Source organism: Neopelma chrysocephalum, unplaced genomic scaffold (assembly GCF_003984885.1).
Source record: "Neopelma chrysocephalum unplaced genomic scaffold, ASM398488v2 Primary Assembly neopelma1_147, whole genome shotgun sequence".
Taxonomy (NCBI): Eukaryota; Metazoa; Chordata; class Aves; order Passeriformes; family Pipridae; genus Neopelma; species Neopelma chrysocephalum.
In genome coordinates this window covers 10,317,324-10,341,904 of record NW_020897809.1, presented here as the reverse complement: position 1 = coordinate 10,341,904, position 24,581 = coordinate 10,317,324, and the positions used below count along the sequence as shown (strand labels likewise).

The window sequence follows — 24,581 nt, the reverse complement described above, 5'->3', positions numbered from 1 at the left end:
TATTCCTGCTTTGTCTTTAGGATCACAATGTTGATGGTGGCAATAATTCAAGGTGAATTATGGTATCTGCTTAAAAGAAAGAAAAAGAAAACTCTCCAGCTATAGTCATGAATTAATTTCTTCCTCTTAGCTGAAAATGAGAAATGGCTATAATTTAGTTCCCATTTAAAAGTTGCTGTTGGCTAAACTCTAAAATCTTAATTGCTTCTTAATATTCTCTGCTTATTTTTTCCCTTTGAAACCATAGTCTATAGGACTGTAGTGTTTAGATTAAAACTCAGAATGGAAAACAAACAGTGGAAGGTCACCACTCCCTCCTAAAATATGTTTTTTCCCCCCAAAATGACAGAACTTATTGTGTATGAAAGTATTTCAGTTGATTTCCCAGCTCTAGTCACCCTCCTGCATCTCCGTGAAAAAGAAAGTGACACTGACCCTGGGTTTACCCCTAAGTGTCGATACTCAGGACTTGTTCAATTGGCAACAGAATGTAGTGGAAGTTCTAGAAAAGACACGTTTCAAGCCATATTACGGCTCAGCATACTATAGGAACTCGCCTTGTTGCAAAAAAACTGAAGTCACACTCAATCCCTAAATAGTTTGGAGGTCACTACCAAACACACTCTGCAGTTCTCGGAGCTCACAGAAAAGACTGTGAGAGTAACAGTGGCAAAGACTTAAGACAACCCAAGTCAAATTTTAAACTGACCTTGAAGAACTGCAGAAAGATCTCATGATAGTGAGTCTGGGTATAAAATCACAGATGCAAAACAAATGCCCAGAAATGCAAAAATAATGTGCTTGGGAAACTGTACCTCTCAATGCCCACGTTTTAACAGGCTCTAGATGAGCTAGCAGTGCTCCAGCAAAGATCCTAAAATCCCAGTGAACAGTTCTCGAGAATACTCAGTGGTTGTCCCTATAGCACACAATTTCAGGAACTAATATGTAAGAAAAGAAAGCAGAAAAAGTACCATTGTGCCACTGCAGAAGCGAATGGTGAATCCATATGGTGAGTAAAACAAGGATCTGGTCTCCTCATCTTTTCTGTCTGCTAAGACTCAAATTCTCAACTAGATGCTAAAAGAAATCAGTTTCAAGCTCTAGAGGTCCTGGGAGCAACAGTCCCCTTCATCATGCCCGTGACAGCTCAAGGATCAGCCAGGCCAGCTTTTCCTCAAGAGGAATCAAAGATGCACAGAAGCCAACTGAAACTACGGCTGTCATTGTCCCTCCTGCCCAGGGAGCCCAGCTGCCACCCGGCCCCCGTGGATCTGAAGGCTCCTGGTCACCCTGTGATTGTGCTCTCCTCATTTTTCTGGGATAAAAGGCACCGCAATTTTTGTAGCTTCATTATGCTGACCTAGTTTATTTTCCACTCTACCAACTTAAAAATCACACATCCCTCTTTGCACAGCAGTGCCATTAAAAGTACTGAATTCAGGAAACTTTAGTAGAAAGGTAATTCAGAGTTGCTGTTTGCCTGCAAGTTCCCATCCCTTTTCATTACTGAGATGGCCACCATGTGAAAAAGATGGAAGTGACCCTTTCTCCTCAACATCAGTCATATTCTTTCACCATTTGTCCAAGATCCACATGGAAAAGGAACTGAGAACAGCAAATTACCTCTGCAAAGGTAGTCTCGTTCAGAAACAGCACAGATCATTTCCAAATATATTCAATTACAAGGAGTCTCTAATGAACACAGCATGGAAGCTCAACAGATAAAAAAAGGAAAAGCTTCATCAAACAATGACTGTTTCCTATCACTCTCCTGTTCAAATAAAGGGAACAGAAAATGAAGCTTCCTTACAGCAAGTCATCTTCACAAAATTTATTTCTTTGCTGTATCATGGAATGAGCTACGAAGAGTCCAAACAGAGATAAATGCTTTGCCAAACCTTCACAAGAAACTTCCCTAACTCCTTATTTTAGTCCCTGGATAATAGGGCACTGATGCGAGGGAAACAAGCAGAAGGCTTCTCTCTGCTTCATTGTTCTGCTTATGTCACCTCTGGTCTCAAATCATCTAATTCCACAAGTGCTCAAAAATGCGAAAGTGAAAATATCATTTGTTTTACCCTCAAAATGTATTGCCAAAGGGTAACTATGTCTCTTCTGCTTTTCCTAGTTCTCTGGGTTTTATTTTGTAATGCTTTTTCTCACACCAAAACAAAGAACTGCTGTGCAAGAAAAGGCCCCGTGGTCCAGCTTGCCTGTCCCCTTGAGGGTTATCCTTTCATCAAGTGTTTCTCTGCTGTGCACTTCAATACCGTGTTTCCCTTACTGAAATATCTGTCTCAAACTCGTTTTCATGCCATTTGCTTTGATGGCGTTATTTAGCAAATTATTCCATATGTTGTTGCCCATTACATTTTAAGCTAAGCATTTCTTCCCGAAAACCCAAATCACTGTTCCTTTCAAACTTCTAAATTAGATTCTGCAGTGTTTGTGAATAATTTTTTTTCCTTACTTTAAAACACTAACAGAGATAAACATTTTATTTTTTCCTAAGGAAAGGCAATCACACTGCAAAGGGCACATGAAATGCAGTGTTGCCGCTCCAGTGACATGGTTTGCACAATGCGAAATGTTACTGTGGACAATCTGTGTTCTAGTTGCTTGCTGATTTATCCTAAAACACATCTTTATTTTTTCAATACACTCGCTGTATTTGTTAAAAGTCCTCAGAACTAAGAAGGTAGATACACTTTATTTTGAAGCTAGTACATACGTGCTCTCAAGTTTGTTTATTGTTTCTCAATTTGTCGCTTTATGTTTATCAAAAAGCTTTGACTGCTACATGACATTTTTTCCATTCTATATTAATTTTTAATCTCCACCTTTTTTAGTATCATTTTTTTGCAAAAAAACCTGATCTACGGCTCTCAAGGGTATTAATTACAAACTCAAAGTTTTACCAAAGCCACTGATGAATGTTAACTATTGATGCATGCTATGGAGAGTAAATAAACAATTATTGTCCATACACAAAAATAACACACTACTGGAAAAGTAATTTGGTTTCAGCTAAAGTCTTTGTTCCCTTATCTTCTTTGATTTATGTGTGTGTTGGCTATTACAAAGCAAATAAAAAGTTTATGAGGTGGATGGTTAGGAATTTTGAAGATAAAAAGTACTTAACTTTAATTAGCATACCTTAATTTTACTAGACTAATATTATGATCTATAACAGAAACTAATATTTATCAAAAATTAGTCTCTAACTGTTGGTCACTAAGCCAGTACATTCCAACTTTAATATCTTCTCAGGGATGGCACTGTTACTCTTTTGAGCTCACTAAACACTAATTTTGCCATTATTTCTCTCGATCCATTAGTGAAATTGCAAAGAAATGGAAATGTTTTGCAAACAGTGAGAGGTACCAACATTCCTCTAGATAATAGCTGTTAGCACTGCATTTCAAAACGTTTTCTCTCTAGAAGAGCATTTTGTATCAACATGAGCTAAAAATTACAAACCCCTCATTACAGTGCTTCAGGATATACCATATCCTTCCAGGGCTTGCCTGGTGTGAATGTGACCAAGTTCAGTCTTTCAAATGAAGAAAATACATATTGAAACACAACATACTAAAAGGGGATCTTCAGAACCTTTTTAATTTCAGCTTGTGTGCACATATCACTGCAATTTTATTCAGTGTCTTACTGCAAGGATGTTAATTATTTGGAAATGTTAATAGAAATTATTTTCACAAGGCTATTGTCATCTATTTATTAATTATTTCAAATGTTCTCAGCCTCAATAATTTGGCCAATTAATTGTCAGTGAAATGGGTGCACTGAAAAATGGCTTGGTAGTTTTATAATTGATTCTGCAAATATAATGATCAATGGAATGGTATTTCTCATCAAAGCTACTTTCCTGTGTCCCACATAATCAAATAATTCCTAAATACCTTGTATGTGACTAATCCTTGGTTAATTTTAACTTCCAGACAAATGAGGTGTCTTTGGGTTCTGGTTCTGACTTAAGCAGGTGCTGCAGATTTTAATTTACTCTAAATCAAATGGAGATGGATTTGTTGATGCTAATCCTAGTCTCCACCACTGAAGCAATGTCCACTGGTGTGAGGCAATCTTTACTTTCAAGACCTTGCAGGCTACACTTCTGAACACCTCACCAATGCTAAAGAACTCTGACTCAGAGCATCCCTATGGAATGTGAAACAAGCTTAGTCCCCCTTGCTTGAAGTGCAGTCAAGGGAAGGAAAGAACTGCTTAAGATTATACAGGGTTTTGTGGTAAAGACACCCATGGAACCAAAGCCAGTCTCACTGGGCTTTTCTGCCACAACCACTTTTTCTGAAGGCCAAGACAAAGATAACTTTTTATAGCTATTTTGGAGGGACTAATTTTGAAAATATTTGTCACCATTACAGCTGGCTCTACCATTGCTGGAGCCCTACCAAGCCCATTTTCATGACACAAAAATCAATACTTAAGGCAGTTGAACAGTTAGCCAACAAAGCTGTTTTAGCATCCAGAGAGTTACCTAATGCATCTATCACCATAACTTCTAATAAAATAAAAACCACAGGGCCGCGTTAAAAACACCACCTGAAATGTGTTTTAAATCATAATCAGTTTCCAATGATAAGGAAACAGGCTCACCTCCAGTAGACAAGCACAGCGATGAGGAGTATGAGGCACACGAAGGTCAGTGCTGAGACCACAATGAGTGGGATGATCCATTCCATTTTACCAGGAGAAGGTCTCGTGGCCATGCTGGAGCTGTTCTTGCCAGCTGCGTGTTAAACAGATAACAAAACCAATCACTGACTGGAAAAAAGAATTACTGTACAGAAAAACGTGTAAACAAAACAAATAGCTTATCCATTTTACATGCTATGAGTAAACAGAGCAGAGATCCTCTAACTGCAGGGTGGGACTCCATTTGTCTTCAGTCTGAGACATGAGAGCACAGAAGTATGGTGTTTATTGCCACATATGGCTTGGATTTTACTACTGCCTGTAATTACGGTCTCATAGACACTTTTAGGACTCTTTTGTGCAAGCACCTATTATCAGATGTGGAGTACCCCACTGAGCCATTTCACCACGGTAACTAAGTAAACGCTGTGCTCCGTCATCAGTGTTTGCAGATAAATGCACTCTGTTTCTCAATACTACAGGACAGCCCTGTTTGCAAAGCTCAGTGTAATACTTTGCTTCAGAAATAAATTTCTTGGTAACTATCTTAAAATAAAAAATCCTCAACATGTTGGGTGTCATGTCACATCATTTGCAGAATTGTCACAATCTGGTGGGTTACTGCATACGAAAGCACTTTTTAGCATATGGATTGTCAAGATGGGTGGATGAATGAATGAATAGGATGTGTTGTAACCGACAGAAGAAATCATTATGCCACAGCTTTTGAACGAAATTAAAGTTCATCAATATCCTGAGATCTGGCCGAGTAACTCTGCTTCACTTTTTGCATGACATCTCATTAAAATGATTGTATCATATAGAAGATGAATATCTAGAGCTTCTGCAAGTACTGGAGCCAATGAGCATAGACGCTGTATCAATGTATTTCAAAAGACACCTAATTTGTGCAAATTTGTGTAGACTTGATGAAAAAATTGGTTTAGACAGAATGAAAGAAGAAAAATACAGAAGAGGATTCTCTATCTTATTCATGTTTCCTAACAAAAAGGCAGTATCTGATCAATACCTGCCAACAGGACTTAATGGAAAAGGATTAGTATAAACAGCTTCAGATTTTGAGGATTGAAACATGCACACTTGACTTCTACTTTTAGCCTATGTGAGTCTTTCCTCACCAACGTGATTCCTTGCCCTTGTTCAGTATTGCATTATCATATCTTCTGAAACTGCTGCAAATCCTACCAGAAGAACGTAATTGCCTTTTCACCATAGGCAGGCAAAACACAGATAATTGGAAGTCACCAGATGTCACATAATATGAAGTCATACTCTATTTTAATAGCATTTAGATTATACTCCTCGGTAGGCAGGAGTAAAATTCAACTAACGTGGAAGTAAAGGTTAATTGTAAATGCTTTTGCCTGACTGTTGAAAACAGAGCAAGGCTGCAGGCTGCTGCAAGCCCAGCAAGAAATCTTTCTAGTTTCAAGAACTAGGCTGATAGAGGTAATGCCCTTTAGCGAGCAGCCTAAATGAGGTGCTAATAAGAGGGGTGTTTGGGGGAACTGAATGCGCACTTTGATTGAACATCTCTAATTTCCTTAACTAGAAAGTGTAAGGAAAAAATCACCCCCAAAATTAAAGCAAAGGTTTATTCTCTGTATTTGCCAAACTTACAAAATCATAAGTCTTCAGGCATCAGTTTTTACCAGTGCATTTCAAATCATTTATCAACGTGAAAAAAGTAAGCCTGTGAGGTAAGTCTTACTAATCAGAATGATAAAAGGGACAAAGTAAAAAAACATGCAATGTAATAAAACTTCATAGGAGAGCCAAGTAGTTCCACCACCTTACGTCCATTAGGGTGTTGCTTTCAGTTCTCTCCAAGGACAGTACTCTGTTTAGTTTCACCTCCACATCTTTCAACACAAAAACATATGTTTCTGTTTGCATGGGAAGAAAATTAAATTCCATTGTAAGCACAGCATGGGCTGGAGTCCCAATGCACACTATTAAATTCTGCAGTGCTCACGATGCTCCTCTTACTCAGTCTGCTGTGGAGAACACACTTATCTGCCCCTGCCAACTCCCAGTACCACAGATGTGAGGATAAGAAAGTGCTCAGTATGCTGAGTGCCAGAAGAGCAAATGCCATTCCTGCATGCTGATGGCTGGTCCTGAAATTCCAGTTGGGAATGCCCAAGCAGTGATGTGCTTCAGAAAAAAAGACACAGTTCCTGCGCTGACTTTGAAGAAAAAGTCTTAGGTGTTTTCCACTGCTTAAATAACGTGTTGAGAGAGCTTAAACAAACACCATATCCTTGTAATGGTGCCCACCATAAGCTGTACTTGCTGGTGGTGGTGGTAAGCTTAAAAAATGGACTAGGAAACTCCATTTTTGCTAAGAAATGTAAACAGTTTCCAGTGGCATATGCCTTCGTTGAATTAATTCAGTTTGCCTTTTACTGGCTTGGAATTCATCCCAGTAGGAAGGAATAAAAATTATTACAGCATATCTGTTTCAGGAGGTCCCACATGATACAAGCCCTGGCACTGCTGAATCTACTCCTGCGTCTGGAAAAATCCGTAACTTCTGTGAACCACCCATTCAGCAGTTTCACCCAGGCACTGGATGGATGAGCCCTGGCACAGGAGTATTGGATGGCGTCAGGCAGCGAGGGAAGCTCTGGCAGTGCAACTCTTGCACAAAGGTCAAGGTAAGAAAGAAGCCTCTACCACTTGTGAAATGTACTTTTTTTCCTGTGAATTCTTGGTAATTGGTTCCTGAGAAAAGAAACATGTTTATTTCCCTTAAGTAACACTGCTTGCTATAATAAGCAACCGTAGCTGTACTATATAACCTATCTACTTTTATCATTCCTCATCATTGCACAAACTGTCAGGACAAAGTTCTGTTTGTTGTACCATTACAGATACCATTAACCAAAGTGAAGCCCTGCTGCTGAACTGCCTCAGACCACATGGCCTCTTAAAAGACAGTCAACTTGCTCATCTTTCCTTTGAGTAAATGAAGTTATAGACTTATACAAAGGTATTAATTAATTTTGAAAAATAGTATTTGCCATATTATTAAATGATAAAAAGGCAAAATCATGGTTTTTAAAAATGTATTACCTTTGATACAAGCTCATGCCATTGTGCAGCTATTTCTTCCCTATTTCTTTAAATGCATTCCTGCAGTGTTCACAATTACAGGCTATGCACAGCTAAACATGGCTTTTCACTGCTTTGTAAACAAATGCCAATCATATTTAATCCTATATCTGAAACTCATAGTTTGCAGACATCAAATAATTCACTTTTATTTTCAAGCCATTCTGCTGTTTCCTCCTGTAAATTGCCATGTAAATCTCTGAAGATATTTAAAAGCTATCTGGACACAATCCTGAGTAACGTGCTCCCTTCTTGAGCAGTGAGGCTGGACTAGCTGACTTCAGTGGTCCCTCCCAACCTTATCCATTCTGTGATCCTGTGTGCAAATGGCTCAAGTGCTACATGAAAATACGGCTTAATAATCCTTGCTGTGTATGGAGAAGAAGGAATTACACAGATGTTTAATTATCTTAATGAGGTTATTCCCAAAAGGCTTTTGTAACCTCAGACCTGGCAAAGACTGCTCTAAAAACCAAAATTCAGTCTCTGTTAAAGGCATACACCAGGCTTGAAATTCAACCCTGCACATCATCTCTGTTTCTACAAAGCCCCCTTGTGGGAGGAACTCAGAAGAAGTGGGTGACAACTGAGGGATGAGAGGATCTGGCTGAAATTTGGATGAAGAACCAAATCCACGTTTCTTTTCTCAGATCCAGCTCACCACTCAGGCAAAAGCCCCAGCTTGACAGCTGTTATTTTGCCCACAACAGCCCAGTTTTTATCTTCTGTCAAAAACAAAGGATCTGTTTAACTGTCCGGCACAATCAACCAAAATTCCATGGGATTGTATCTTCTCTAGCCTGATGAAACTGAATCATCCAGCTTTTCATTGTTTTCCCTCGCTTTTTTCTTTCTTTCCTCCCCCCCTTCCCCCGCCCCCTTTCTTGGTACAGTATCATTCTAATTGCTGTTTTTCTAATTTTCAGGTTTCAGAGTCACGGACAATGCTGAGCAGCTGTGTGTGTAACAGTTGCAGATCAAAGGTACAATTAGTCTAATGTGGGCACCAAAACAGAGAAAAGGATGATCAGGAAAATGAAAGAGGAGAATGCAAGCAAGCGTTCGGTGACAGAAGAAAATCATCAGCCTTGGCTGATACCACCAGACAAGAAGAGGCCAATGCCATTTGGAAAATAATGACATGGCCTCAGGAGAGGTGTGTGTATGTGCGTGTGAAATAAGCACTAAAAGAAAATGAGCCTTGCTGTACTAATTGGCCTTGCACTCTCCCTGTAATTTCTCATGAGTTCCCTGTTCTCCTCTAATCATCCACACTCATGAGTACTTCCCCATTTAGTTATCTCCTTACAACTGCTAATTTGATGCTATATAATTAATTTTACAAGTGTACATTGTTAGGAAACAATTTTCTACTCTTTAAAATGATTAAACTTTCTATTCACAAAAACAGTTTTGAAACCTTGACAGCTTTTTAAAACCTGCTTTCTGGGAGAAAAAATGCATCCAAAAATGTTTCCGCCCTCACAATGAGACACAGTAAACTGCAGGGGTGCTTTCTGCTCGCTTTGGAAGTGGTCTTGACACTCTTAACTGTCCTGATGCTCAGAAATCCTTTCAGACACTTCTGGCAATGCCCTCTTGGCTTCACTTGTCTTGATTTCAGGTTTACCTTGTTGTGGAAAACCTTTAAGGTCATTTCTCATAGACGAGGTCTTGCTATGGCTGCAGTTTCACTGAACTCAACTGGCATGAGCTAGGTCAGGTCTGTCTATATGAATTGAAAATTTCCATACTACTGTGGAAAACAGTTAAGCTGAATCAACTAGTCTTAGGCTTTGTGCTGGTCTAATTCACCAGCCTGTGTCTTTGGTAACCTAGATCGAGCCTGGAAGAAAGCACCTTCTCCTGCATTGCCAAGTGTCTTCTCACAGGGACAGCACTCCCAATAGGCCAGGCAGGCTGTATTTGGACACATCTAGTAAAATATTTGGGCAAATTCCAGGCTAGTTAGACCTAATCTATCAAAGCCTGGTGGCTCAAGATAAAAAGAAAAGAAGGACTTGCCTGAAGAGACTTTGAAGGACAAGGTCCTCACCCATGGTACAAAGAGATTCAGACTGAAAGGCTCCATTCCAGAGCCAATAACACCTCAAAATGTTCTCACTGAAAATTAGCCTTTCCCAATGTCTGGAGAGGGACTCACCAGGTTTGTGATCAACCTAAATTTTTCCACCTGGAGGTCATGGACAGGGAATGAGCCCCTACTACAAGAAACTGGCACAAATGGACCCTTCTTCATCTCTGAATAGCAATTCCCAGCCCTTTTGCTGTTGAGTATCCTCTTCAGGACACTGAGGGATCTGGGAGAGGCTTGTCTGGGAAGCTGAAAAATGGTGCAGCTCCTTCTCCTCATCTCAGGTAGGTCACCAGAGGTTTAACTATGATTTAACTAAGGTTAATTTGGAGGAAACAGGCAACTCTCACTTATCTTTTTTCCATCTAACATGTGCTGATAATTTCAGATATTGTTTCCTACATATGGAAGCCACTTTTTTAAGACGCAGTAATCATAGTAAGTTATCCTCCCTCCATATATAGGTACGGAAAACCTAATTTGCAGGGTACTTTCAAAACTGATTGCCTTTGTTGTAGTCTTCAGGCACAGTGACTTCAAGCCATCAAGCCTGGAAATGAGCAGAGCTCTAAAAGAGGCTGTCTAGTAGGAGGCAAAGCTGTACTGAACCACTTTCAATAATAGTTCTCTGCATGCTAAAAAGAGACAGACTAAGGGGATACAATTCACAATAACTAATAGGTATTTCTTAGCAATATTAAAAATATTTCCCCATCTCATTGATTTTAATATTTTTATCTTAACTTCACTATGGAATTGTTAACAATCTCTTTGTCACAAGCTAAGAATTAAGGCCAACTACTCATCTTTTTTTCCAATTTTTTAGGCTGAGAACACGCCATGAGGCCCTTTCTAGGTCTTATATAAGAGACATTGTACTTGGGCCATACAAGAAACTGGCACATGAGAAATAGGGAAGCCAAAGGCAGGAAGAACTATTTCAGAAGCAGGTTTACCCAGGCAGATTGAATTGCTGGGCTTTGAACCTAACTGGTGCTGAATGCTTACTCCTAACATTGCAAAGTTCCCTCCTTCCTGACAGAAAGGTGTTTAGGGCAAGTGGCAGGTTGAAAGTTTCCTGACAGACCATGTTCAGTGGGAGCACTGAACTTTGAAGATTTCCAGTTGAGGAGTAAGAAAAACAGCATTGTATTTTAAAAATATCAGCACAATTTGGGTGCAGGTTTCTTGTCTTGCATTGTTAATCTGATCTCTTGCAGAACAGTTATGATTCACAGCGCTAGAGTCAGGTCAGCATTTCTGTAACAAATGTTATTAAAGATTGGATTTAGCTTTGTTTTTTAAATTGGTTCCGAGCTATAACTGAGTGCACAATGTCTGCATTTTTGTGTTTATCAGTGTAGGGAAAAATAAATATGCAAGGTTTTTTCACAGTACTCTAGAGTAGCTTTGATGGAAAAAGAAAATTACAAAACACTCTGACATTACCAAAATAAACAATAACAGTAAAAAAACCCACCCCAAACAAAAAAAGAGCAGTATCTTATAAATGCTGTGGTAATACACATAATCACTCATATAAACTCGTCACCGCATCTAAATCCCAGTACTTACTCTGCAAATAAATCCACACATATGTACTCCATTTGCTCCTTGCAGTTTTCCTCACCAGTGCCTGGAGCTCCCTGAGCAGAAACATGTGTGGACATTCCACACATTGGTAGCACCATGAGATACCTGTTTGCATAGGCCTGTGCAGCAAACCTGGACCACACTGGGCTTGGTGCACATGCAGATCACCTGGGCAGGCTTCCAAAAGGTTGTATTTGCTGTGTATATACTGTGGAGTTGGTACATACACCCAGAGTTGGTGTGTACAGGAGCACTGGTAATTCTCATCAGGACAAACAGAAAATATGTGAACTCTGCCTGGCTAAGATTTGTCCTTCCCACAGGAAAAAAAAGAAGGTAACTCCAGTGCAGAAGGTGCCTTGTTTTGGAAGATCAGAGCATGTAGGTTTTGCAATGAGAAATAAAGCAGCAATGTTCCCATATTTGGGAGAATATCTCAAAGCCCAATCAGGGAGAATCCTGCAGATAAAATAAATTAGCTTGCAGCATATATAGCAAACATCCCACGAAACACCACTTTGGCACAGCAGCCAATCTTCCAAATTAATTTCACAGCTATGGTTCACTGCATTCCTCTCCCTTTTTCTTTTAAACAAAATTCTTGATGCAGCATGTTGGGAGTTAACATTTTTGCAAATTTTCTCTTGTGGTAAGTTACAAGGACCATGAATCTGTCCTGATAAAAGAAAAGGATGTTCCTTCCCCCTCTGCTCCCCACCAGTAACAATTTGAGGATTGAGTCCTGTGACAACCTGCCCACTGGATGAAGTCAAGCACCACAGAAATGTTGTATCTCCTGGAAATCAGTAAGGAATTTGAATTGTGTCATTTTCCAACACTCTTATGCTGGTAAAACAAGTTTTCCCTGGAGGTCACTCACCTGGATTAATGGTGATGAATTTGTTATCTGAGGGGTATTCCTCTGGAAACCTGTCCTCCTTTGGAGGAGGTTTTCTTGTAGTCTCTGGTCTTCTTGGGATCTTGCCCGGGTACAGTTCATCGGTGAACGCTGGTGGCACTTGGGTGGAAGGGAGCGGCTGGGGCTGAGTGTTGGCTTCATCCAAGCTCTCCTCCTCGGGACCTCCAGCCGCAGGGGCAACGTTTTGGTTTGGCTCTTCACCCGATATGGTTTTATTTCCTTCTTCCTCAGCAGTCCGGTTGGGGGAAGCCACGGCCACGCTGGGCTCTGTGCTGTTGCGTGGCTCCGCGGCTGCCGTCGCCCTGGCTCTCTCCTTCTTTTCAGCATCCTTTTCTTCCTCTTCCTCGTGCTCCCGCTCCCCATCCTCACTTTCACTCTTTTCATCCTTCTCCCCCTCCTCAGCTCCCTCGCCATCCTTGGCCAGTGCCGAGTCCCGCTCCGGCCCCGGGGAGGCAGCAGCGGCCTCGGTGGTGGCCACCACGGGCCGTCCCGCCTGTTTGCTGGGGGCGGCTGCCGTGGGCAGCCGGGTGGGCCAGACGCTGCTGGGGAAGGAGGAGATGCCACCACCACTGAAGCCCAGCCCTGCCAGCAAGGTGCTGGTCACCACTGAGGCCACGGTGGCCTGGCTGCCGCTGGAGGAAGGCCCCATCCCTGTGGCCATGGACACGAAGGAGAAGGGGAGCCCCGAGGAGGTCCAGGTGGAGGAGCCAGAGCTGATGGGAGCCATGTCAGCTGAGGAGGCAGGAGATGCCGTGGGCTTGAGGAGGTCACCAGCAGCAGAGGGGAAGAAAACACAGCAGAGAGCATCAGTAGGGGCCCAACATCCTACCTGGAGTCATTTTTCTTTTGCATTTCCCTCCCTTTCAACACATGTGCCATTCTGGTTGCTGTTCTCTTAAAGCCAAAGACTCCCACCAGCTGGATGCAGGGCTGAGCCAGGACAGGACAAGCCACAGAGCTACCAGCAAACCACAAAGGGAAGAAACCTCCCTGAATTCACCACACCATCATCAAAACCCTCTTTATCCTTATCTTTATTTTACATCGGGACCTTCTCCACCCACGTCACCGTTGACTTGTGAGTAACGTTTCCTCTCGGGGTGAGGAGAATGTAAAGGAGTTTAATGAGTTTAGCTGCATTACTCATAGTGCTTTAATCCTCAGAATACAGAAGTTTAAAAATACAGTATTACATAAGGGCTGTCTCAAAATAATGGCTGCGCTGCCAACGCGAGCATCCGTGGCTGGTGGGTCTGTTCTGACAAGGAACTCTGGCTCTTCCCACACACATTGTGAGGCCCTCCAATGGTACTATTTTTATTTAATTAATTTACCCATCAGCATTATTCTCCTAAGGACTGGTGCAGTGAGGCATCACTCATTAGAAAAGACCAGCAGCATGGCCAGCTGGGCAGTCGTGAAGCACTTGGAGAGCCCTTCAGCAAGCCACCACTACCTCTGGCAGGACCACCAGGCTGCGTCACTCATGTATAGACTCAGTTTTCTATAACCACAGGACTCTCCCTGGTCACCAGCAGCAACCCAAAGCCAGGCCTGACACTGCCCACTTCCCTCAGGGAGCTGAGAGGAAGCAGGGAATGAGCTATGGACTTCGCATCCTCTGCACCCTGCCACTGTTATTCTAATGTCAACCCACTGCACACATGCTTGCATGCAGGTCTCTGTGCACACATGTGTGCTCTACTGGAAACAAAACCCCCTGGTATATAAATAAAGAACTAAACCGTGGTCTATACATAAGGACCTAGTAATTCCCCTTCCTGAATTACATGTGGAAAAAGACACTGAAGTGAATTGACTAAACACAAGGAATAATTCTGTGGAAGAGCTGAGCCAGCAGTTCTGCCTGGACAACCACCCTCTCTGATTTACTGAAAAGTGTCTCACGTTACAGAATTCATGACTGGGAGGACCAGTAGCTGGAAAGGTACACACCAGATGAGTACAAACAAGGGTTAAATAGGTGCTACTGAACATTTTTAAAAAAAGTAAAATGTTTGTCTTTGAAACTGAAATGTATAACTTCACAGTATTTCTGCATCTCTCTGCAATTCCCAGGTTCAGTCAGGCCATGTAATTGAAATGCTGCAGCAAACCAAGAAAGGCTGCTTTCTCACATTATTTTTGACCAGCTGCAATCACAGAGAACCTGAGATCTCAGATGAAAAGCTGTGCTTTAGAGATTTCAAGGCAAAACTTTAAATAAGCATCTAAACTTTCAGATACTTATCAATGTGAATCCCTCAGGCACTGTGAGATTTGCTTTTCACTGGCATGAACAGTCTCAAAGCTGGACTGAGTATTAAAATTTGACAGCAGATTTTATATGTCTAGAATACCTCTATACATCATTAAACAAACATTAATCATTCAAATGCAAGCTTTGTATGTGTTATTTGCTTACTAGGGAGCATATCAAGCTGGAACAGAATAAAACCAGAAGCAATGTACTTAGAGTAAATTCAATAGTATGAATCCAGTCCATAAATTTGACTGAACAATTCAGTACACCGAATGCCAAGAAATTTAGGTTATGGATAGTTTATGTTAAATAAACTCATAAGATGCTTTCAAAACTGAAACAGTGTATTCCAGTTTTACTGTAAATGTACCAACATTTCTGATTCTGGAACACAAAAGTTGCCTTGTGAATTAAAATTCAAACAAAGAGATTGTTGAGGCTTTATTCACACAATAACAGGTATCCTTAGAGCACTGGAAGAGTAAAGATGTTGTGTGTGAGGCCTTATTCCTGGTGCATATACTTCTGGTCATACAGTTAATAAAAAATTAAATTTATTTCCACAGTCATCCTTAAGATTACAAATCCCCTCTAAAAGGGTTGAATATAGATTTGGGAAGATTTTTTTTAACACTCGATTCTTCAGTAGTCAAAGCCTCACAGAGCATGAAGCCAGAAAACCAAACCCCTTGCAATATTTCATATTGGAAATATATTGTATGTTATAAATCCTTCTGTGGTGGGTCTGAACACCCCCCTCCCCAGGAAAGCTGGGTCCTGCCGCAGATTTCCAACACCGTGCTGCCACCTGGTGGGAATGTCCCCAAATCCCAGCTCCCCAAATCCACGACTTACCACTCCTGTCTTCACAATTCTGGTCCCCTCGAAAATTCGAGTGGTGTTAGCTGAGGGAGGAAGAAGAGCAGCGTGTCAGCAGGTTGGGAAGGGAGGCAGTGATACAACTGCTGAGCAATTGGTGAACATGCTGCTGCAAAATATGGATGCAGGTCTCAGTTTGGAGCAAAAGCTACTCAGCTCGTTTGGCATTACTCACCTTACTTTGTACATGTGCCTAAAGACAGACTTGCTTGACTTTCATTCAGGCCCAGCAGTGCCAGTTTAAGTGCACTGTCAGAAAACACACTCTGTCCTTCAATCTCAAACTGGATGAAACATCCTGACTTACACAGGAAGTGAGAGTAGCTGATGATAATAGTTTTTTCTGTCCTTATTATTTATTGCTATATATCTCAACTACAACCATGATCAAGCTCTGAATAATATTTTGAAAGCTCAAGTGGATTAATTTTCTAGATCTTGGGTACAGCCAGAGATTAGATCAGCAGATCCTTTCTGGGGACACATGGAAGGAATCACGTCATCTACTCCCATTGCAGATGCGTGAATCACTTCCACTGCTTTGAACACTGGGCTAGAACTGGGCTAGAGTGCCCCAAGAATATCCAACAAAGCTGTCAGTAATGCCTTACTCCTAACTGTGATTAAACAGGTATCATGGTCAAATTTCAAAGAATTTTTCCATTCTGTCATCTGCTGAATGAGGTCATAATCAGCAACATACCAGTTTCTGACTTCTGCCTGGCACTTATAGTCAAGTCCAAAACACTGTGCTGAGGTACTGAGAACAGCAAGCTGCATATGAGATGTGGGTTGGATAGGACACTTCTTGTCTGACCCCTGCTGTCCCTGCAATGCTGATAACACTGTGGCAGGACACCACTACAGAAGTAAACTGTGTCCACAGCTTCATATCCTTCAGATACTACGCACTAACAGAGTAGGATTAACTCACCCCACCCTCAATTTTCCAAAAATGACACAGAAAAACATTGCTATTATTTTGTTCCCTATACAGCATCAGATCCAAGTGACAGCTCCTTTCTTCATCTTAAAGATTTAAATGTTTAACTCTCCACTTGTTTTATTCTTCTGTTGCCCATTACAGGATTTATGTATCCATAAGCTGGAGTGGGAGGGAATGCTCTCAGCAGAGGTAAATTCCCAGGAAGGAGCAAAACTTCAGCACTTAAAAAAGCTCTTAAAACTTCAAGTTCTTCTACCAAATCTCAGCACTACCAGATTTCTCCAATAAACTTAAAAGGAAATTCATGACAAAGGACAGCTTAGCATCTAGTACTTTTGATTTCCTTTAAATATGTATGTTTTGGAAATCACTGAGGTTGTATGCATGGTAAAACCTGAGTGTCTCCACGTGTGGTTGTCAAGGTAGGACTGATCTCCTTTCCTCTTTACATAAAACAGACACCGATCAGACTCACATTCTGCTATAGCTGTGCCTCTGATGTATAAGCAGTCTCTGATGAATTTGTTTGAGAAAACTAGCACCAAGAAAAGCTCTGAATTCTCCTAAAACCTGACAAACCCTGCCAGCAGAGAGGTGTAGACAAACACTCATCACTAGAAATGCGATTCAGATTAAGTCACTGGCCACTAATCTGAAATTAGTATTGTCTACATGCACTCAAACATCTTCTGAAATCATTTCACACCATATTGCACTGTGAAAAGAAAATATGAAACAAACAATAGTTTAATATAAAAATAGGTATGTGGTTTTGTTACCTTGAAAGAGCATAGTCTGGCTAAAGTCACTACGCATTTCATTTCGGCAAACTGCTTGAACTCTGAACAGATAAAGGATGTCAGGTGAGACATGGCTAATGATGGCCTTCTGTTTAAAAAAAATAGATATTATTCAGTTTTTTACCCCCACAGTACTGTCCACGATCAGTTTGAAATATATAAAGCATTGTGCTAACACAGGACATTTATGCCACGTAAGACAAACTGTATTTCTAAACAAAAATATTCACTGGTCCCCTGGGCATGGCCCAAGGCCAAAGGGATGCACCCAGACTCTGCCCAAGAGAAAGAAATGAACATGTCCCACATCTATTCTCATGACAGTCTTCATGCCTGAAAGTCTCTGCTTTCCTCAGAAAAACTTAAAGTTCAAATCATTCAACCTTACAGGAATTAAAATAAGATTTTTATAGGTGGAGATCCATGTCCAAACATGGGATAAGCCCAGAAAAGTCACTGCATGTTCAAACTAACTTTATTTTGCAACAAACTGGCTATGGCAATCTGATGCTGGTGTACTGTACAACATGATGGCTCAGCACCCGGGGCTGGGATATCCCTGCTTACTCCTAGACCTGAGAGACTGCTCTGATGCTTTCCAGAAACTCTTTTGTATTGCCTTAGTTCACAATCACATCAGTTCACAGCAGTAGCTGTGTGGGTCACTTGAAATACCCGTGATGTCCTTACCTAAACACTGCCTAGCTCTGATTCAAGATGGGACAGCCCAACTGTATCTGCCAGAGCACTGAAAACAAATTGCACTTTCCTCCGAAAAAGGGTTTCCTTCTTCTCTTGCCCCTAAAACAGACTAAGCTGTCATTGCTTTCTTAACCTCCAAGCTCTGCTGAACAGCACAGGGTCTCACTGCAATTTATTTCCAAGCTATCACTCCATCACATCCCCTGCACTTTTAATTATTTCTTTTATATAAAACAGGATGCTTTCATGGTGCAAACCTCATTTTTGCTGATTAAGGCTTTCCTCCTTATACCTGATAAAAAAAATGTCCCTTAAGAGTGTGAAATTAAGGCAAGAGAGAGGTTACAATACATCATAACCTTGGGTGTCTTTCAATAGGTTCCTTTCTGATTTTGTGAGGCAGATCGTTCCCTAATGTGACCCAGATAACAATGTCTAGTGGGGAAATTGAAAATATAAATGGAAATGAAGTAAAAGAATCTTCATCTAAGGGAATAAGAGAAGTATTATTGTATAACTGATTGAATGGGCCCAGAGGACTGTGTATTTGAAAAAAAAATGGTAACAGTCATTAGGAATAACACTGTGCTGTTGCATTTTTCATGTGCATATACAATTACTGATTTCATTATTCTAGAGGCTTTCTTTGATTAACAATAAATGGAGGCCTTTCAAACCTGAATATGTCACTTTGATTTTATATGCAGAGAATGTTAAGGACCAGTACAATACTTGCTTCCACTTAGACAAGAATGACAAGCAGATGAAATCCTAAATGGAGGAGATAGAGCAGTGTTTCCATCTGTGCTGGAACTGTCTTGCTCTTCCCTCTTTTTCTCATGCTGCCAGATGTAGGCAGTGCTTGTACAGGGCCACTCCACAATAATCTTCTAGCCCTGACTATGCATTCCTGCCTCTGGCAGCCCTTATTGCCATAAACTGCTCCAAAGACTGCAAGGGGCTATGCACAGTAAAAAGCCTGAGCCCAGGAACAGATTTTGGGGGGACTGGACTTTTAATGCAAAAATCTGTAATATTCAGAGCCTAAACATTTCCTGAGCCAGGTGCTTCTCAGCAACAGTATATGAAAAAGTGTCTGCAGATTTAGTCCTTTATGCACTCACATAAACTATAAATACACAGTCCAGTGTTTGGGGTAGCCTGTTCAGCAACGTTCAACTAATGCTGAACATTTAAATAGCAATTCATTGCAAGTCAAACACTATCCTGTCTATAAGGCAACAACTGCTTTCCTCCTCTACCTCCTTCTACCAAGAAAATAACAATATAAGCATAGCTTGATACATATGTCTGGGTTTGATGCTGTGCTTTTACCAGGTCCTTGTCACTGTCCTTGGTGAAAGTCTTCTCCTTTTCATCTTCATTTTTAGCCCAGCTATATGAGATCATGTAGTTCATGATTGGAGGGTGGTAGATGGTTTCTGGTTGGTTCCAGGTTACCAGTAACGCTGTCCTGTTCACAGGCTGCACTTTCATGTTCACTGGAGGAGTGCTGCAAGCTGAAACACAGAAGGAAAAAAGATGAAACTCTCCTAAATAACCAAGAGAAAACAAACAGGATGAACTGTGCCTCGGCCTAAGAGCCAGGTTTTTTTCTTTAATGCCCTTGCCTACAGTAACAGCTCAGACTGCAATCCACTGAGACCATGGGATTTAATACCACCTGCAGATGCTTTCTGCTCTCCTGAGTAAAGTGAGTGAGAGAATCCATTCTCTGCAGGCAAGTTGCTTAGTTCTCGACTTATTTTCAGTCCTGACATTGTACATACACTTTAACTTCGTGACTTAAGAGCTCTACACTGGAACATTAAGATGTGCAGTTGACCTGATCCACAGCTTCCCTCATCCATGCACTCCTGCTGTGAGGGGTTAATACCCCAGTGTACTCTGCTGGCCCTGGAAAGAGTTGAGACCTCTGAAAATGTAACACTGTTGGATCAGTAAGTATTTTCCTCTTAACCTAGTACATTTGTACATATGACAGAAGTTATTTTATACTCCTCTTTCTATATATTTTCCTTCAGAGATGCTCAACTGTTTGCCAGTAATATATTGCTAGCACAGGAAAGAGTGGTTCTTGATGGCCTTGGGCATCTCCTCCAAGCAGGGGAGGAACCCCCAGCCAGCCTCCGAAAGCCCTGCCTTCCTAACCCTGCCTGCGGCGTGAGGACACAAGTCACTTCTCACCCACACTTAAGTCAGTGGGGACATCAACACTGGAACAGCTTAACCAGTGGGAAAAACACAGCTTCTGCTTGCAGCAGCACCAAACCCAAAACTTCTGCGGGGGAGACCAAGCCCAAGTGCAAACCCAGCCCATCCACTCAAGGAGTGGGGTGTGCACAGCCCCCTCACAGCCGCTGAAACAAAAACCACTTTTCAAGGTGTTGCCATGGAAGGGTCCGGGTGGGGATGCACAACACTAGATGGCACTCACATGCTACGGGAAAAATACATCATCCCCTTCCCAGCTATAAAGAGTTGAGATTTTTTTTCCAAGCTTTAAAAATCACGTTTAAAATACCCAATTCAGGGCAGATTCTCACATTCTTTTTCCCAATATAAACTCTGAACCAAGAAAAAATCACTTGAAGTGATACCTAAACACATGTGCCGTGGCAAAGGAAATGATCTCTTCTGCCAGGGAAAGGCAAAGTGTCACCCAGCCCATCAGGCTGACACTGTTTGCAGAATTATTTTTCCCTATGTGACTTTTCCATTTCAAGCCAACACACTGAGCTTGTTTGCACTCTGCAGGTATGTGACTGCGTGTATATTTGGCCATTATTTCACTTCTAAAGAGTCCTGGCAGCACTGAAGGGGAGAAATGTCTATTCCTATGCCTGGACTTGCAGGTTGGTCATGCAGCTCTGCTGTTACATTACTGAAACAGCTACAGTTCTTAAATGATTAAATGCTTTAAACACCAATACTACTAGTACAATAGAAAAAAATCTGCGAAATGCATTTGTGCACTTATAGCTCACATTTGTAGCTAGCCTGAACCAGACAATGAAAATTGCAGAAATACTCTTTGGAAAGGAAAGATCTTTGACGTTTGCTCTTGCCATGAGGGGCGACAATCCTGCGGTTTTGCAGTAGATCCTTCTGCTCAACTGAGAAGGATGATCCAGCAAAGCAAACAAGCCCTACAGTACCTCAAACTGTTGAGAAAACCTTTATGAGTTTCTATTTACACAGAGTTGAAGGGATCAAAACAGCATTCTCCTGTCAATGCCACAAAGCCAGAAGCCAGACCATGGTCTGCTGCCTGCAGACACCTTCCCTCTGGCTCCCTCCTGGTCTCTGCAGGGAGCCCACAGAGCCAGGATGCTGCAGAGCACGGTGTGAAGGTGGCCAGGACCTGGACAAGAGGGCACAGCTGAAAGCAGTTGCTGTTATCACTATTCAGGGAGCTTTCTGATCCTTGGTATGCCTCTCCATGCTCACCTCTTTCCACTGAGATAGTCAGATCAATTCTCACTGACATCACTGTTTATTGATAACTGCACCAATAAATCATAACTGCCCCCTTTGACGCCCTTTGTCATCACAGAATTACACTTCAAAATGCCAGGCCAGCCTTTATCACTCCACCTAATCAAATCCCATCAGTGATAGGAGCCCAGGTGAAGGACTACCCAGACCTAAAACCCTTATCCAGTCCTTGTCCTCCAGGAGGACATGCAGAGATTTATATATTTAAAGTAATCATGCAACAAATTGTTTTAGAAATAATTCAAGCAGGGAACCTTCCCGAGAGACAGAGAGATCTACCTTAATTGCAATAGCCCTCTGAATGATGGCTGGCCAGCTGATTTGCAGACAAGGACCCCAAGCCACTCGAGGGAGAGGGGGCTATCACATGCCACTGGCTTTCATGACATTTGGAATAGCTCATGCCAGTCAGAGAAGTGGGTATTTCCCAAGGGTAAACAGGAGACTCACAAACTCAAGAGTTGAGAGACCCTCCCTGACCCTGATCCAAGAAGGTCATAAGTACTTCTAAGCACCCGAGTGATCCCAATGACTTCACTGAGGTCAAGCCTCATTCACAGCCAGCTAAAATGAGGCTGAATTTACAATATTGCTGTTTCACAGTAAATATTACAAAATTTTCATGACTTAGTATGACTTTGTTCAAATTACTCCAAGGCACTTGATGTAATTAACTAATAACTGACCTTTTCTGTTCAGCCACATTTTTTTTAACAGCTTATGAATGGGCAAAAAAGAATTTTTTTTTTTAAATGAAACATATGGTTTTATTAATTTAACCAAACCTGCTTAGGACACAATGGAATAAAAAAACATTTGATCCAGTAATTCAATTTGATGATTTAATTAAAGTGATACATAGTAACACAGTCAATGTCTGAAAGGCAAGAAAAAAGTGTAATGATTTGACCATCTATAAAACAACTGGCATTTCCCAGAGATCTAATTTTCCTTTCCATGTTCTCTGTGCGTTGGATTTTTGAAAGATTAAAATAATCACAGACTTCCTGCCTTTTTTTTTTTTTAGATACTAAAGGACCTCTACTGATTTTGCAAAACTTGCAGCTAAAGGACAGATAGAAACGGAGGAAGAGGTTGGGGCAGGGAGAGAGAAGCTTAATTAGGACACACTAAAGAGAAACATAAGCTTTTCATTTCCCTTTTTTTTTTTTTTTAATAAAACCAGGCTTAATAAGCAAAAAAAGCCTGTGAATTCATGATTGCTTGAGAAAAAAAAGAGAACCAAACTCAACAACCAGCATCATTTCACACTAAAATAGCATCTTGGCTAATTTTAGAAAAAAATATTACTAATGCTTTCTTCTAAATTCATATCCTAAGGGATAACAAAATATTGTAGGGTACTTCAGGATATCTCTATGTGGTGTAGTGAAATCCTGAGCAGATACCTGAACTGGCTCTGCACAGGTCTATAGCAGGATACCAAAGCCACTATATCCAGGGCTAGCAGACCCCCAAGCCAAGTCTTTTGGAAGCAGAAAACCCTGGCTGGGACTACAGGGCCACATCTCGGAGGCACTAAACATGGGAATGCCTCACTGCAGGCAGCGAGACATGCCCTGGACCTCTTGGAGTGAAAAAAACCACCTCACCTTTCTGTCAGAGATGACCTGAACTGGGAGAACCTGGCAAACAAGCTGGCTCCTGCCTTATGGAAAAGTCCTGCAGAGGCGGGACGGTTGTGCGGGTGCATCTGGAGGAAGCCCTCTGACCTGACAAAGGGCAGCCTCAGTGGCTCTTCCAGCTGCTGGCCATGTGTGGGGCTGCCCAGGAGCTCTGCAGATCAGCCCACTGGGGAAGGCAGGGGGCAAGCCAGCACTTTGGCCAGCCTCATCTTCCAGGGCTCACTCAAGCCTGGAGAAAACCTGTTTGCCACTGGCAGACAAACAGCATGCTAATACAGCCCTAAGCACTGGGCAGGCCAGCCATACAGCAGAGAATTATTTTCTTCATGTTAAAAACATTCCAATGGGCTGGAACAAACAAAATTAATTTAACAACTCTGCATTCATCTCTCCCATAATTTGATTTGTATGTTGTATTTGGCTACGTAACCTCCATGAGGCTTTCCTAACTGAAGCCTGATAAAGCTTAATCCAAAAGCTCCTGGCAGCTCCATTTCAGAGAGCTGAAAGACAAAAAGGGGGCTTATTGTTTTGCAAAACTTAATTGCTGATATTAAGACACGCCCATGAACGCAGAAAGGGCATGTAAGAGAACATTACAGCTTTTTTTGTTAGTATTATTCTTTAAAAGCAGCCTACATTTCTCTTGCAAAGAGAGAAATGTAAAACCAGCCAAACTTTCTGGGTTTCATCATGCTTTCTGCATATCCTACCTGTGGTTATGAAAAGAGCTATTTAGGGAAACTTTGAGAGAGTGCAAAAACTGTATAGTCGGTTATTGCTTGTATACCTCCTCCCTGTAAAACAGGTGCCTCATATGATGAATCCAGTTGCACTGGGCTCAGCGGGATTTATAAAAACCTCTAAAAATGTTCTAAGTTAGCTCTCCCATGCATAAAAATGTCACCACTTTAAAGGCAGTTATTTCTAGCTGTGCTCTGCCCTCCTTTGGAAAATCCCACTCTCCCTCCCGCTGAATGTCTCAGCAATGCAAAATTGCCGTTCCTCTCCTTGGTGCCGTGGGATACACGTTGTGTGATGAAGCCCTGACAATTTTTGGCACAGAAAAGCAACGTGCCAGTGAAGTCCTGAATTGCTCATTGCGAGATGGACACGGATCTTCTAAGGCAATTCCTACGTGGAGGGAAGAAACACCGGCATCAGGATGTGCCCAGAGCACGTTACTGGCTTGGGGCTGCTCAGTGGTAGGTAAGAGACTGGGACAAGGGGCTTGCTCTGGGAGGCAGCTCCTGGACCTAACGTGAGTGAGGCCTCACTTCTTTTTCTCACCGATCTGGATGTACATGGGATGAATGGCAGGGAACAGTGTTTCTCTCTCACAAAGGAAGAGCACAGAGGAAGGTAGATGGGGGATTTCTTCCCACGCACTCAGGAGAAGAGAAAGAG

General features: G+C 41.7%; 1 protein-coding gene and 1 long non-coding RNA gene across 2 annotated transcripts in view; one reads left to right on the top strand and one right to left on the bottom strand.

Annotated features, from left to right (window-relative positions):
- The window catches only part of PTPRG (protein tyrosine phosphatase, receptor type G), a 405,524-nt gene that overhangs the window by 65,564 nt on the left and 315,379 nt on the right, over positions 1-24,581 (bottom strand). The window contains exons 9-13 of the mRNA XM_027700470.1: positions 19,345-19,529; positions 17,287-17,395; positions 15,538-15,587; positions 12,381-13,176; positions 4,636-4,768 (exon numbers count right to left, since the gene is read on the bottom strand). Coding sequence (XP_027556271.1) covers positions 4,636-4,768; positions 12,381-13,176; positions 15,538-15,587; positions 17,287-17,395; positions 19,345-19,529 — 1,273 coding nt within the window. The remainder of the gene's footprint in view (positions 1-4,635; positions 4,769-12,380; positions 13,177-15,537; positions 15,588-17,286; positions 17,396-19,344; positions 19,530-24,581) is intronic.
- Positions 7,179-9,156, top strand: LOC113975889. The gene is made up of 3 exons (XR_003536961.1): positions 7,179-7,355; positions 7,572-7,690; positions 8,739-9,156. It is a non-coding gene; the product is annotated as an uncharacterized LOC113975889 (long non-coding RNA).